We start from the raw sequence: 15,482 nt of genomic DNA on the forward strand, positions 1-15,482 counted from the left end.
CTGTTTCTGTGCTGTACTTCTCTTTAACTCTATTTATGACAGATTACCTCAAGATGATCATTTTCTTTGGGAAAAAAATTGTTTCCTATTGCCCTGCAAAAAGAAAAGTCCTTCATTTTAATACAAAGAAAATTATTCCTGTATTTCACCACATAACAATAGTATATTATAAACAAATCTTAACGGAAGTGAAAAATAATAAACTATCTTTAGTAACATTTACACCTTCTTTGAGATGTTTTCCCCAGAACATAATTGTCATTTCTACTCCACTGCTGAAATAACTCAGCAAGTAGTGAGAGCAGCTATGTCTATTAGTAGATGCTGAAGGAAGGATCACAGATTTAAGTATCAAGCTAACTGGCAGGCATGGTTTATCTTACAAAAACAAAAGATAATTCCAGAATCACTGAGAAAGATCTTCTACCAAATAGGAAAAGGGCAGAGAGAGAATATTTCAACAGACTGAATGCAGTATCCAGTGCCAATTGCATGAGTGTTTATTAAAACACAACTGACTGGCATATAGCACAGAATCAAGTAATATAGAATAATTGCAACTTGACATTATTCAAATTGATGAGTAAAGTTTCTTTTAAATAAATTTGGAAAAGGTATCATTTTTAATCTCCTCCAATCTACTACCACAAAATTAAAGTTCCTTCTATGATTACAGCAAGAATACAAATCTGTCAAATGAAGTGAATCATCGATGAATAGCGTCACCACTGTAGTGTAGTGTGCTGCTAAACTGGGTTAACTACACTACAAACCCGTTTATCAAATTTAAGTATTAGTTCTGAATCTTTGATTTCTGAGGTCACTTTGGTGTGTATTACACATTGTATGAGCTTTTAGTGAGAGAAAATATACAAGAGTGTGGATGTGTGTAGGTCAGCAAGGACTTAAATGATGGATTTGGTCCTTACTGGACAGCAAAGGGTACCATAGGCACCATTTTAAATCTCTGGAGAGAATAAATAAGCCACATGCAGTTGAGGCAGCTCAGAATTCCAGTTCAGACATGTAAAATCTTAGCTGGGTGAGTTTTCAGTTGGGCTTCTAAATAGAGTTGTGAAAAAAATGGAGAACTAACATTCAATAAGCCCAACATAATCTTTGCTGGCAGATCAGAGGTTGGAGGTTCATGATTCACGCCACCTTTGCCTCCTGTATACAGCGATAAGATGGAAATCAGAAAAATGTCAAAAAACAAAGCCTCTGGATAAAACATCACAATCAAAAATATGTGTATCAGGTGTAACAGCTGAGTAAAGCATTGATCTCTCCTATGCTTTTCATTCATCCACAAGAGTTCCAGACAATGACATTCTGGAGCAGAGATGAAAAATTGTTGTCAAAGGGTCAAATCTCCTGTGTTCATCTCGGGTCTGCTCAAACAGCATCATCTTCATCTCTTCCCAAAAGGAGAGAGTGTTTGTCTGGATCATGCAGGGGAATGTTGGTGATCGATCGCCTTTCTGACCTGACAGAGTTAATGGAGGCTTGGCTGAAGTGTATTATTCGGTGAAGTAGGCTTAACTTTGGCGATTCCTGCCTCATCTCACCCACACCAATGTGCACACTGATTTCTGATAGAGACCTCTGCTTCATGTGACTCTGTGCTCTGGCTTCCAATTTGACAGGATTGGGCTTCTTGTAACTGTGAAGATAAAATAAAGATAAAATTATGTTTACTGTTGAAATGGATGGCCAAATCAGATAATAGATAAAAGAATAAAATTTAATTACTGTATTTAAAGATAGAATTCAACTATAAATTGCAATAAAAGTTTCCTCTGGAGGGCAACAATGTCTGTTGGCCATTAACCAACCTACCATTTATGTAATGCTTCCCATTGTAAGCACCTACCCAGTTTGCATTAAGGATTAATTAAGAACAAATCTGGTCCATTTTTTGTTCTCTGTCTCCAACCCAGTTAGCCACTAGCACAAATATTGTGTGCAAGAAACAAATACTTACAGCTTTAAAAGGAGTGAAGACAGGACGACTGAAACAGATGATGCTGCCATTGCAGCAGATCCCATCCAAGGTTGTAGTATCAATCCCACTGGTAGGAAGACCCCTGATTAACGAAAAATTATAGTCCGGTATTGGTTCAGAATTTAATTATTTTCATACTTTCTCTAAGTAAAGTACATACGTGTCACTATATACAAACGTGAGATTTATTTTCTAGTGAGCTTACTCAATAAATCTATAAAATAATAACCATAACAGAATCAGTGAAAGACTGCCCAACTTGGCTACTCAATGAAGGTGCAGATGATAATAAACAGTGCAAATAAAACTAATATGTTGGTACCCTTATAATTCAAAATTACAGGAATCTGAGTAGTGTATTATATTGTGGAATATACAATTTAGCACAGGAACAAGCCCGTTAGCCAGCAATATCCAGGCTGGCCACGATGCCAATATAAATGCCACAGCAGCCTGCATGGTGTCTATATCTCTCAATTCCCCTCCTGTTCATGTGTCTATCTAAATGCTTCTTAAACAATGATGCCATATCTGCTTCCTACACTTCTTTTGGCAACAAATTCCATGCACCTACCATTATCTATTGTTTTAAAAATTGCCACATAAATCTTCCTTATACTTGCTCTAACTTTCTACTTGCTCTAACATTAAAGCTATCATTCTTGTAGTTATCATGCCCACATTGAGAAAAATGCTCTATCAACCATGTCTAAGTTAATGATAATTTTATATACTTTTATCAGATCATTCTGCAACCACCACCACATCCAGTGCTCTGAAGTAGCCAATTCAAGTTTGTCAAACTTCAAAGTTCAAAGTAAATTTATTATCGAAGTACATACATGTCACTATATACAACCCCGAGATTCATTTTCTAGTGGGGATACTCAATAAAAATATATAGAATAATAACCATAACAGAATCAATTTAAGTCCACCCAACTTGGGTATTCAATGAATGTGCAGAAGACAACTATCTGTGTAAATATAAAAAGAAAGAAAGAAATAATAATAATAATAATAATAATAATAACAATAATAATAATAATAAATAATAATTAATTAATTGATATCCAGCACGTGAGATGAAGAGTCCTTGAAGTGAGTCCATTGGTTATGGAAACATTTCAATGATTGGGCAAATAAAGTTGAGTGAAGCTATTCCCTTTGGTTTGAAAGCCTGATGGTTGAGGAATAATACCTGCTCCTGATCTGATGGTATGAGTTCTGAGGCTTCTTTCAAGAACCATTCAAGAACATTGGTGTTTCCATACCAGGCTGTGACAGACCCAGTCAGTATACTCACCATGACATATCTATAGTATAGGTTCGTCAAAGTTATAGATGTAGTTGCGAATCTCTGCAAACTTCTAACTAAGTAGAGATGCTACTGGGCTTTTATCATAATTGCACTTGTGTGCTGGGCCCTGGACAGGTACTCCGTAATAACAACATCGAGGAACTTAAATTTGTTCACCCTCTCCACCTCTAATCCTCCCATGAGAACTGGCTCATGGACCTCTAGTTTTCTTCTGCAATCAATGATCAGCTCTTTGGTGTTGCTGACATTGAGTAAGTGATTGTTGTTATGACACCACTCCACCAGATTCTCAATCTCCCTCCTATATGCTGATTCATCACCACCTTTGATTTGGCCAACGGTAGTGCTGTCGTCAGCAAACTTGAATATGGTATTGGAGATGTGCTTAGCCACACAATCGTAATTGTAAAGCGAGGAGAGGAGAGGACTAAGCACGCAGCCTTGTGGTGCATCTGTGCTAATGGAAATCGTAGAGGAGATGTTGTTGCCAATCTGAACTGACTGAGATCTGCGAGTGAGGAAATCCAAGATCTAATTACAAATGAAGCTATTGAGGCCAAGGAGTTTATTGACTACGGTAGTTTTGAGGGGATGTTGATGTTGAATGCTGAGCTGTAGTCAGTTAAGAACATCCTGATGTATGCATCTTTGCTGTCCAAATGTTCCAGGGTTAAATGAAGAGTCAGTGAGATGGCATCTGTTGTGGACCTGTTGCTCCAGTAGGCAAATTGGAGCGGTCTAAGTCTCCTCTTAGGCAGATATGTTTCATCATCAACCTCTCAAAACACTTCAGCACTGTGTATGTAAGTGCTACTGGGCAATAGTTATTGAGGCAGGTCACTAGGCTCTTCTTGGGCTCCGGTATAATTGAAACCTGCTTGAAGCAAGTGGGTACCTCACACTGCTGAAACAAGAGGTTAAAGACCTCAGTGAACACTTCAGTCAGTTGATCAGCATACGTCTTTACTACTTGGCCAGGGACCCCGTCTAGGCCGGATGCTTTTTGTGGGTTCACTCTGCTGAAGGCTGCTCGCACATCAGCCTCAGAGATTGAAATTATAAGATCACCGGGGGGGACATTGGAGTTGATGGATCCCCAATGCTTTGACGGTCAAAGTAAGCACAGAAGGCATTGAGCTGATCTGGAAGTAAAGCCCTAGCTAATACTCCCAAATCCCGGTGAACCTCTTCAGCACTCTCTCCAAGGCTTCCACATCTTTCTTATAATGGGGTGACCAAAACTCTACACAATACTCCAAATGGGGCACAACTAAAGCTTTACACAACTGTAACATGACTGCCTGACTTCTATACTCAACATCCCAAATGAGGAAGGCAAGCAAACCATACAGCTTCCTTAGCACCCTATCTACATGCGTTGCCACTTTCAGGGAACTATGGACTTGCACCCCAAGATCCCTCTGTACATCAATGCTCCTAGGGATACTGCCATTTACTCTATCCTTTCCCCTTAGCTTTGACTCCCAAAGTGTAATATGTCACGCTGAAACTAATTTGCCACTTTCAAACAAAAAAAAACTTGTGCATGCCCATAAGGAGTAGAAATAAATCAAAACATCCATGCATAATAATGGCCAGATAAAGCTTGTAACTTGTTATGTAGGAATAAAGGCAAAGTAATAGATTCTCAGTAGAAACTACCATATACAAATATCAGATTCAGAGTTCAAATTATGACTCAAGTTGTTTGTTGATAGATCCCGAGGGAAACTGGGAAAAGGACATAAAACTGGTGTTTGGGGAAAATAATATAATTGAAATTTGTTATAAGATAGATCTTGACACAGTTATACCTGAAACAATGATAAATGAAGTTTAGTTTTGATAATTTCATGTGAACATTCATCAGAAGAATCCACAAGTGAGTGCATATGCATGCATTAATAGCAGAATATTTAAGAAAATTGAAGAAAAAATTGCTCATGCTTACCAGCAGCTATGGGAATACCAACAATATTATAAATTAAAGCAAACACAAAGTTTATCCGAATTCGCCGGACTGTCTTTTTGGACAAATGAATACTTGCCACTACATCAAGAAGATCATTCTGTAAAGCAAAGAAAAGTGATATTAGTATTTTTTGGTACAGCCTCTCTACACTATTTTAACTCCATGGTGGGTGGTGGGGGTGTGCCTGCTTTCTGCTAGAATAAGTGTAGGGGGGGGGGAAGGTTGATGCTTTTACTGCTTGTGCATGGAAGGAGGGTGGGGGGGCCTTGGGGTTCTTGCACTTTTTCCAAGATATTAATTGGCACCACTGAACCATTCTCCATGAGTATGCCAGGGATGCAACCCAAATAGGAGGAGTGCTGAGGTTAACTTAATTTTCACAATTTATTCTTGAGCACGTGGTTGCCATTGGCAAGGTCCTTTATAGAACGGTAGTGGTATGCCTTCTGTACCATTTTGCTAACCACTTCAAATAAAAAAAAACAATGATTCTGATAATCAGACTGGCATCCTAAGGGCAGACAAAGTAAAGATAGTCGGTCCTCTCTTCTAAAAAGAATGTTTATCAGTTAGTTGGGTTTTTAATGACATATCACAGTAATATCTCCTGGTCTCAGTTTTTCATAATTGTCATTTCTAAGCTGCCACAATCAGGTTAATTTCATAACCAATGAAAGCTTCAAAATTCAATTCTGATGAAGTTATCTTCCTGAAACTTCAACACTGTTCCTATCTTCACAGATGCTGCTTAAACTGTGAACTGCTTCCAGCATTTATTGGAAAATGCAAATACATTCTGGGTGTATAATATGTTATTTGTACAAAATTAATGGCCATTCATATTTTCTATGTGGGAAATCCTTTTTGAAGGCTTGCAAATTTTCAAGACAGCACTTCTCATTTTTATCCCAAAATGAAACCTCAATTGCCTTCAAAACAGCATTGTACCCTGTGCTTCTTCAACATCTTCATTCTAGTTCATGCTAATTTGCATCACCATTGTGTTCCGTGAATGCTGTTGACTTGCCTCATGGATTTCCCATGTTCAGTCGCTGTGCAAATATTGTTGAAATACAAGTGATCACGAAAGAGTTTTCCACTCACCCGAATTAAAACAACATCTGCCGCTTCAATAGCTACATCCGTGCCTGTTCCAATGGCAATTCCAACGTCAGCCATCGCCAGTGCTGGAGAGTCATTCACACCATCACCCACCATTGCCACAATATTCCCTTCCTTCTGTAGCTGCGCCACTTTTGCCACTTTGTGTGAGGGAAGGACTTCAGCAAATACCTTGGTGATGCCAACCTAACAAAAAAGGGAAAAAAAATCAAGTTATTAGATTAATCTTTCATAGAAATATTGAAAAATGAAATTAACGCATCCCACTCACACTAAAGAATGGCCTTTTCCCTCTCCTCACACCAAAAAAAAAGCACTATTCCAAGAAGCATCTTTGCTAAGATAATTTAATAACCATTTGCTTGAAAGGAGAAGCTTGTGATCCATCCTATGGGTATGACTAGCTCACCCAAGAGGGAAAATAAACACTTCCATCTTTGAAAATCAATCACTTCATCTCTGTTAAATATCAGACTGGCATATTGAAGCCAAATGTTAGATCACAGCTTTTGAGAACAATGTCATCAGGTGAGGACACGACTGCCCAAGCCTACCACGTTTCCTTGGTAAATCAGTCTGCATGTGTTCATTCCCAAAGCTCACAGTTCCACAGCTTGAGCAAGTCTTGGTCACTAAAGGTCTTGTTAGCACAACTGCACAAAAAATGGTAAATATTGAAACATCAACCCACCTGAGCAGCAATGGCCCTGGCTGTTTTACTGTTGTCTCCAGTCATAAGAACCACATCCAGCCCCATGCTCCTCAAAGTGTGGACAGCTAAGTCTGCTTCTGGCTTCACAATATCTGCAATCGCTACCATTCCACACAGTACACCTGTTTCGTTTAATGAAACATGGACAACAGAAACAGAAATATTAAAATCTGACATGCATAGGATAGAAAATCTTTCAAACTTTTTGAAAGTAATACATATGGTTGTGCTTTACTTTTATCTGGTCTATTCTGCTTCTTTGATTGATTAGGTACAGAAACCTTTTGAAGACACTAGATGACAGGACTTAGAACCTGAACAAAAAAGCTGTATAGGAGCACCTAAGTGGGTAAGGCAGCATCTGTAAAGGCAAGAGGATTGTCAACGTTTCTGTTCAAGACCCTTCATCAGGACTGGTGCTCTTGTAGGGTCGCAACTCAAAATGCTGACCATCCCCTTGTCTCTACAGATCGTGCTTGACCTGCTGAGTTCTTCCAACAATTAATCTTTTGCTTTAGAAATCTTTTATGCTTCATATTAATTGCAAATGTACAGCTGATCTATCGTCCCCAATTTATTCCAAATTGATGTTGAAAATGTCCCCAAAAGTACTCTGGGGAGACACCTTTAAATAAGAAGCATCAAACTGTACTATCTTGCCAAGTAACTGATCATTCTAGCACAAATCTAAAGTGGAAAAGTCATTTGATTACTTGGACAGACAATTAGAATTTATTCCTCAAAAGAGTTCAATATTCAAGCATGTCTTTGTTTTCTTCCCACGGTGGAAATACTTGACTGAAATGAGAAACTGTTCAAATTCTCACCATCCACAGTGACCAGTATCGCTGTATGACCCTGGCTTTCATGTTCTGTCATGCAACCATCCACATCTTTACTAATAATTAGCCCATTCCTTTTCATCCACTCGCGATTTCCAATCAGCACTGAAAAGATCTGAGATTTCCCTGGGCCTGCTTCAGTAAAGAAAAATCAATAAAAGAACGTTGGTGGTATTTTGCAGAACAGTGATGTTTCCACAAGGTTTGCTTTATTAATTAGATTAAATTGGGAAAACATTAAAAAATCAGATCCACAAAAAAAAAGACAATAAAACTCAACACGTTAAATTCAATACATAAGTAAGTCATATTCAGTGTAACTAGATACACAGTAACAATTGCTCAGTACTGCATATAGTTCTATAGTATCATATAGTAAACGATACTGAAATAATCAACAGAGTGTAGAGAATATTTACAAGAAAAGTAAGACGATAAAACATAAGAGCAGAATTAGGCCATTTGGCCCATCATGTCTGCTCCACCATTTAGTCATGGCTTTTCATATTTTTTTCATTTTTTCCCCTCCTCAGCCCCACTCACCGGCCTTCTCCCTGTAACCTTTGATGCTGTGGCCAATTAAGAACCTATCAATCTCTGCCTTAAATACATCCAAGAACTGGCCTCCACAGCTGCTACTGGTAACAACTTCCACAAATTCATCACCCTCCGGCTAATAAAATTTCTCAGCATTGCTGTTTTAAATGGACGCCACTCTATCCTGAGGCTGTGCCCTCTTGTCCTAGACTCTGCCACCATGGGAAACATCCTTTCCACATCAACTCTGTCTAAGCCTTCCAACATTCGAAAGGTTTCAATGAGATCCCCCCTCATCCTTCTGAATTCCAGTGAGCACAGGCCCTCTGACATCAAATGTTCCTCATGTGATAACACTTTCATTCCCGTAATATCCTTGTGAACCTCCTCTGAACCCTCTCCAATGTCAGCACTTCTGTTCTTTGATAAGGAGCCCAAAGCTGTTCATAATACTGAAGATGAGACCTCACCAGTGCCTTACAAAGCCTCAGCAACACATTCCTGCTCTTGTATTCTAGACTTCTTGAAATGAATCCTATCATTGCATTTGCCTTCCTCATCACCAACTCTCTCTGCAAGTTAACCTTCAGGGTGTTCTGCCCAAGGACTCCCAAATGCCTTTGCATCTCAGAATTTTGGATCTTCTCCCCATTTAGAAAATGGGGTCTGCACACTTACTTCTTTTACCAAAGTACATGATGATGCATTTTCAAACATTGTATTTCATTTGCCACTTTCTTGCCCATTCTCCTAATCTGTCACAGTCCTTCAGCAGCCTTCCTGTTCCCTCAACACTAACTGCCCCTCCACCAATCTTTGTACTAACTGCAAACTTGGCAACAAAGCATCTACTTCATCATCTAAATCATTGATATACTGTATAAAAAGAAGCGGTCCCAATGCCGACTCCAACAGAACACCACTAGTAACAGGCAGCCCACATGAAAATTTATTCCCACTTGCTGCTTCCTACTAATCAGCCAATGCTCTAACCATGTTAGCAACTTTCCTGTAATACCATGGACTCTTACCTTGGTAAAAAGCCTCATGTGTGGCACGTCAAAGGCCTTCTGAAAATCCAATTACACAACATCCACTTCATCCCCTTTATCTATCCTACTTGTAATCTCCTCAAAGAATTCTAACAGATACATCAGGCAAGATTTTCTTTAAAGAAAACCATGCTAATTTTGTCCTACCTTGTCCTGTGTCACCAAGTACTCCATAACCTCATCCTTAACTATTGACTCCAATCACTGAGGTCAGGCTAACTGGTCCATAAATTCCTTTCTGCTGCCTCCCTCCTTTCTTAAAAGAGTGGAGTGACATTCTTCCAGTCTTCCGGAACCATGCCAGAGTCCAATGATTCTTGAAAGATCATACTAATGCCTCTACAATCTCTACCACTACCTCTTTCAGAACCTTAGGGTGCAGTTCATCTGGTCCGGGTGGCTTATTTACCTCCTCTCTTATATAAGTAATTGCCCTCACTTCTCTTCCCTCACACCCTTCAACATCTGGTACATTGCTAATGTCTTCCACAGTGAAGACTGATGCAAAATATTCATTTTCTAGTGGTCCTATATACACTCTCATTTCTATTTTATTTTTTTATGTACCGGTACTTGAAAAAGCTTTTTCTATCCACCTTGATATTGTTTAACTTGTTTTCATATTTCATCTTTTCCCTTTTAATGATTCTTCTAGTTGCTTTCTGTAGGTTTTTAAAAGCTTCCCAATCCTTCATATTCCCACTAATTTTTGCTTTTTTGCATGCCCTCTCTTTTGCTTTGCCATTAGCTTTGACTTCCCTCGTCAGCCATGGTTGTACTATTTTGCCGTTTGAGTATTTCTTTGTTTTTGGAATACATCTATCCTGCACCTTCCTAATTTTTCCCAGAAACTCAAGCCTGTCATCCCTGCCAGCATCTCCTCTCAATTTACTTTTTCTAACTCCTCTCTCATACTACTGCAGTTTCCTTTACTCCACTGAAATACTGCTACACCAGACTTCACTTTCTCCCTGTCAAATCTCAAATTGAACTCAATCATATTCTGCTTCCTATCTCCTAAGGGATCCTTTACCTTAAGCTCCCTAATCACCTCCAGTTCATTACAAAACACCCAAACAGTATGGCTGTTCCCCTAGTCCACTCAATGACAAACTGCTCTAAAAAGCCATCTCAAGCCATCTTAGTGCAGCTTGTGCTCGAGCCTACTCGGGGAAAGGCTATCTTAGATTGGGTGTTGTGTAATAACTCAGATCTTATTAGGGAGCTTAATGTAAAGGAACCCCTTGGAGGCAGTGATCATAATATGATTGAATTCAACTCACTTCTATCAATATCACAACGGAATAAAGAGAATTACAGGGGCATGAGAGAGGAGTTTGCCCAGGTGAATTGGAGGAAGATACTGGCAGGGATGACGGTAGAACCGAGATGGGTGAAATCTCTGGGAATAGTTCACAAGGTGCAGGATTGATATGTCACATAGAGGAAGAAGTTCTCAAATGGCAACCAAGGCTGACAAGGGAAGTTAAAGGACTGCATAAAAGCCAAGGAAAGGGCATATAAGGTAGTAAAAGTGAGCGGGGTTGGTTGACTGGGAAGTTTTTGAAATGCAGAAAAGGCAACTAAAAAAGCTATAAGAAGGGAAAAGATGAAATATGAGGGCAAGCTAGCCAATAATATAAAGCAGGGTACCAGAAGTTTTTTTTCCCATTAAATAAAGAGTAAAAAGGAGGTGAGAGTTGATACAGGGCCACTGGAAAATGATGCTGGTGAGGTAGTAATGGGGGACAAAGAAATGGCAGGTGAACTAGATAGATACTTTGCAATTGTCTTCACTGTGGAAGACACTAGCAGTATGCCAGAGGAGCATCAGTGTCAGGAAAGGGAGTGAGTGCCTTTGCTATTAAAAAGGAAAAAGTGCTAAGCAAACTCAAAGGTCTTAAAGTGGATAAGTCACCTGGACCAGATGGACTACAAACCAGAGTCCTGAGCGAGGTTGCTGAAGAGATAACGGATGCATTATTCATGATCTTCTAAGAATCACATGATCCTGTCATGGTCCTGGAGGACTGAAAGATTGCAAATATCACTCCATTCTTTAAGAAGGGAGGAAAGCAAAAGAAAGAAAATTATAGGCCATTTAGCCTGACCTCAGTGGTTGGGAAAGTGTTGGAGTCTACTATTAAGGATGAGGTTTCCGGATACTTGGAGACCAATTATAAGACAAAGTTGGCATGATTTCTGTAAAGGGAAATCTTGCCTGACAAATCTGTTAGGGTTCTTTGAGGAAGTAACAAGCAGGATGGACAAAGGAGAGGCAGTGGATGTCATTTACTTGTATCTTCAGAAGGCATTTGATAAGGTGTTCAACAAGATAAAATCCTGTGGTGTTACAGGAAAGATACTGACATGGATAGAGGAATGGCTGACAAGCAGGAAGCAGCAAGTGGGAATAAAAGGGGCCTTTTCTGGTTGGCTGACAGTGACTAGTGGTGTTCCTCAGTGGGACCGCTACTTTTCACATTGTTTGTCAATGATTTGGGTAATGGAATTGTGGCAAAGTTTGCAGATGATACAAGGATATGTGGAGGGGTAGGTAGTGCTGAGGAAGCAATGCAATTGCAGCAGGACTTAGACAAATTGGAAGAATGGGCAAAAAAAGTGGCAGATGGAATACAGTGTTGGGAAATGTATGATAATGCATTTTGGTAAAAGGAATGTAAGTGCAGACTATTATCTAAAGTTCAAACATCAGAGGTGCAGAGGGACTTAGGAGTCCTCGTGCAAGACTTCCAGAAGATTAATTTACAGTTTCAGTCTGTGGTAAAGAAGGTAAATGCAAAGTTGGCATTAATTTCAAGAGGAATAGAACATAAAAACAAAGAGATAATGCTGAGGCTTTATAAGACACTAGTCAGGCCGCACTCAGAGTACTGTCAACAGTTTTGGGCCCCGTATCTAAGAAAGGATGTGTTGTCATTGGAGAAAATCTAGAGGAGGTTCACAAGGATGATTAGGGAATAAAAGGGTTAACATACGAGGAACATTTAGCAGCCTTGGGCCTGTACTCACTGGAAATTAGAAGAATGCATGGAGATCTCAGTGAAACCTACCATGAATTGAAAGGACTAGATAGGGTGGATATGGAGAGGATGCTTCCTATGGTGAGGGTATCCAGAACGAGAGTGCACAGCCTCAAAATTGAGGGGCGATCTTTTAGAACAGATGTAAGGAGGAATTTTTTTAGACAGAGAGTAGTAAATCTGTGGAATGCTCTTCTATAGACTGCAGTGGAGGCCAAGTCCGTGGGTATATTTAAGGCGGAAGTTGATCGTTTCATCAGGGCATCAAAGGATATGGCAAGAAGGTAGGCGTATGGGGTTGAGTGGGATCCGGGATCACCCATGATGGGCTGAATGGCCCAATTCTGCTCCTGTATCTTATGATTACCCAGGGCGTCACATGGTGTGTTCTTCTGTAACAGGTACTTACTTTCAGATTGGGATTCTTGGATGAGAGGGCGTGCTAAAGCATCACCACCGCTTTTCTCATCAATCTGTATTAGCACCATGTTCCGAGCATTGTTCTCCGTCACCTCAATGTTCTTGTTCTTTAACAGAGATTCGATGTTTGAGACTTTGCACATGATACCGCAGCCTGGAACTGCTTGAAAATCTGAACATGAGCCAAGCACTTCTGAACCTAGTTCCTAAAATGATAAAAATAAATTTCTCACCACTCCTGCTGTCAATCGTAAGTGCACAATATTAAGAAACCTCCATGAAATTTGGCAATTGGCACTTTTACTTGTGTATGGCTACCTCAGCTGCAATGTTCCCTCTAAGCCATGTGCGTGTGTGCACGCATACATCTTTTGCTACTAGAGCACAAAGGAATTTAAGCTGCCAACTAAAGGTTGTCATCCTGGACTTCGTTGGCCTGTTAAATATATTTCATGATCATACACAATCACATTTTCTTTTCCCGTTTCTGATGCGGATGGTGTTGACAACGTGACATTTGCAATGATTTGTCTAGATTCTGGAACTGGCTTATTTATGCTGTTTCCATTGAAGACTTAAAACTTCAGTGTGCTCATGTTGTTGTCATTGGGCAAAAAATTGCATGAGCATAAGATTTTTGTGCATACTGGTCATTATAAATTAGAGGGAACATTGCTCAGGTGCCTTGAATTAATCAACTTGTTTTGTAACTAGCTCTGTTCAAAATTTATGGAATAGTTACACATAAAAACACATGATATATAAAGAATTGGAACTTAATTCTTCAATTTTATCCTTCGAAGAAAACCTTCCTGGAAAAATTTTTTTTGTATTTTTTCCTTCCTACTATCACTGTATCAGCAATAAATGTCAACCAAGCTAAACATACATTTTTTCATTCATTTTGCTTTAAGAATCTAGCATTTGGATTTCAAACTGCTCACATGGACCACATCACCAATCCATATGTTTACGGGGATGCATGGTCAGTGGTCTGATTAGTAAATGCACCGGAAATGGAGGAAGAAACAAAAAGCATTCTCAAATACAAAAATATTGTTAATTCGGACAAAATCTGAACTTTTCTTTAAATCACTAACAATTCCGAATTGTGCAGAATACAAAAAACAGTAAAGCATGGTACACCCTCCAAACTGAATAAAAATAAAAACAGAAAAGTTCAAGCCTCACACACAACAAGGTGTGACTGTTTAGTTACGTTCAGTTATGCCATGTAAAACTAGGTAGTGCCGCACTATGGCTCTGAAGTCAATCTGATGTAATTGCACCAACAGCAGATAGCAATAAAGGTACAGCCAACGATCTGTTTGACTGTATCTACAATACCTTATCTTCAAAAGTTCTCTACAGAGCAAACTCAGATTCTCATCAATGCTAAATGATCACAATATATACACATCAGCAAAGGGAATGGACAAGTCCTTGAATATATAACAGAAGCAATGTAATCCATGAAGTTCATAGGCAAAGCACAAAAATCAAAAGAATGAACACTAATTTCAAAGCTTCCAAGTTCCAGTACAAATATTTCCTTGTGAGAGTAGTGTATTCTCAAACATGAATATGTTTACCCAGTGAAAATCACTGCCTTGTTCTATTTCACATACAAAAGACAAAAAATTTAAGATAAAATTTCTACTTGGTCTCCACCGAACCAGACTTCTGCTATGTACTCTTAACTTCTCCCCCTTCTCTGAAATTTGCTGGTTTACAACTTTTCCGAGTCTGACAAAAGGTTGACTATAAATATTAACTCAAGTTTCTCTCTCCACTGACAGTGCATGACCTGCTGAATATTTCTGACATTTTCTATTTTTCACTTTTTAACGGATAGCACATATGCTCGCTGGTTCGTCAGATTTTGAAGGGAAAACCCGGATGTCTATAATCAGCTGTTGAACAACAGAGCACATACACTAGGTGGTCATGTTATTACGTATACCTGTACACTTGAACGTTAACACAAATATCTAATCAGCCAATCGTGGCAGCAACTGAATGCATAAAAGCATGTAGACGTGATCAAGAGGTTCAGTTGTTGTTCAGATCAAACATCAGAATGGGGAAGAAATTTAATCTAAGTGACTTTGACCATGGACTGACTGTTGGTGTCAGACATGGTGGCCTGATTATCTCAGAAACTGGTGACCTCCTGGGATTTTCACGCACAGTAATTTATATAGTTTACAGAGAATAGTGCAAAAACAAAATAAAAACATCTAGTGAGTGGTAGTTCTGTGAATGAAAATGTCCTGTGAATGAGAGAGGTCAGAGGAGAACAGCCAGACTAGTTCATGCAAACAGGAAGGAGACCGTAACTCAAAATAGGATGCGTTATAACAGTGGTGTGTATTAGAGTGCATCTTGAAGTGAATAAGCTACAGCAGCAGAAGACCACAAACATACACTTGGTGGACAATTTATTAGATATGCG

At 39.2% G+C, this 15,482-nt stretch overlaps 1 protein-coding gene across 1 annotated transcript in view; it reads right to left on the reverse strand.

The window, feature by feature from the left end:
- Positions 1-477: 477 nt before the first annotated feature.
- Positions 478-15,482, reverse strand: part of atp7a (ATPase copper transporting alpha) — an 80,993-nt gene continuing 65,988 nt past the window's right edge. The window contains exons 17-23 of the mRNA XM_073057985.1: positions 13,017-13,233; positions 7,960-8,109; positions 7,112-7,254; positions 6,403-6,606; positions 5,278-5,395; positions 1,985-2,087; positions 478-1,663 (exon numbers count right to left, since the gene is read on the reverse strand). Of these exons, the coding sequence (XP_072914086.1) occupies positions 1,396-1,663; positions 1,985-2,087; positions 5,278-5,395; positions 6,403-6,606; positions 7,112-7,254; positions 7,960-8,109; positions 13,017-13,233 (1,203 nt within the window). The 3' untranslated portion in view covers positions 478-1,395. The remainder of the gene's footprint in view (positions 1,664-1,984; positions 2,088-5,277; positions 5,396-6,402; positions 6,607-7,111; positions 7,255-7,959; positions 8,110-13,016; positions 13,234-15,482) is intronic.

The sequence above is a fragment of the Hemitrygon akajei genome, chromosome 10 (assembly GCF_048418815.1).
Source record: "Hemitrygon akajei chromosome 10, sHemAka1.3, whole genome shotgun sequence".
Taxonomy (NCBI): Eukaryota; Metazoa; Chordata; class Chondrichthyes; order Myliobatiformes; family Dasyatidae; genus Hemitrygon; species Hemitrygon akajei.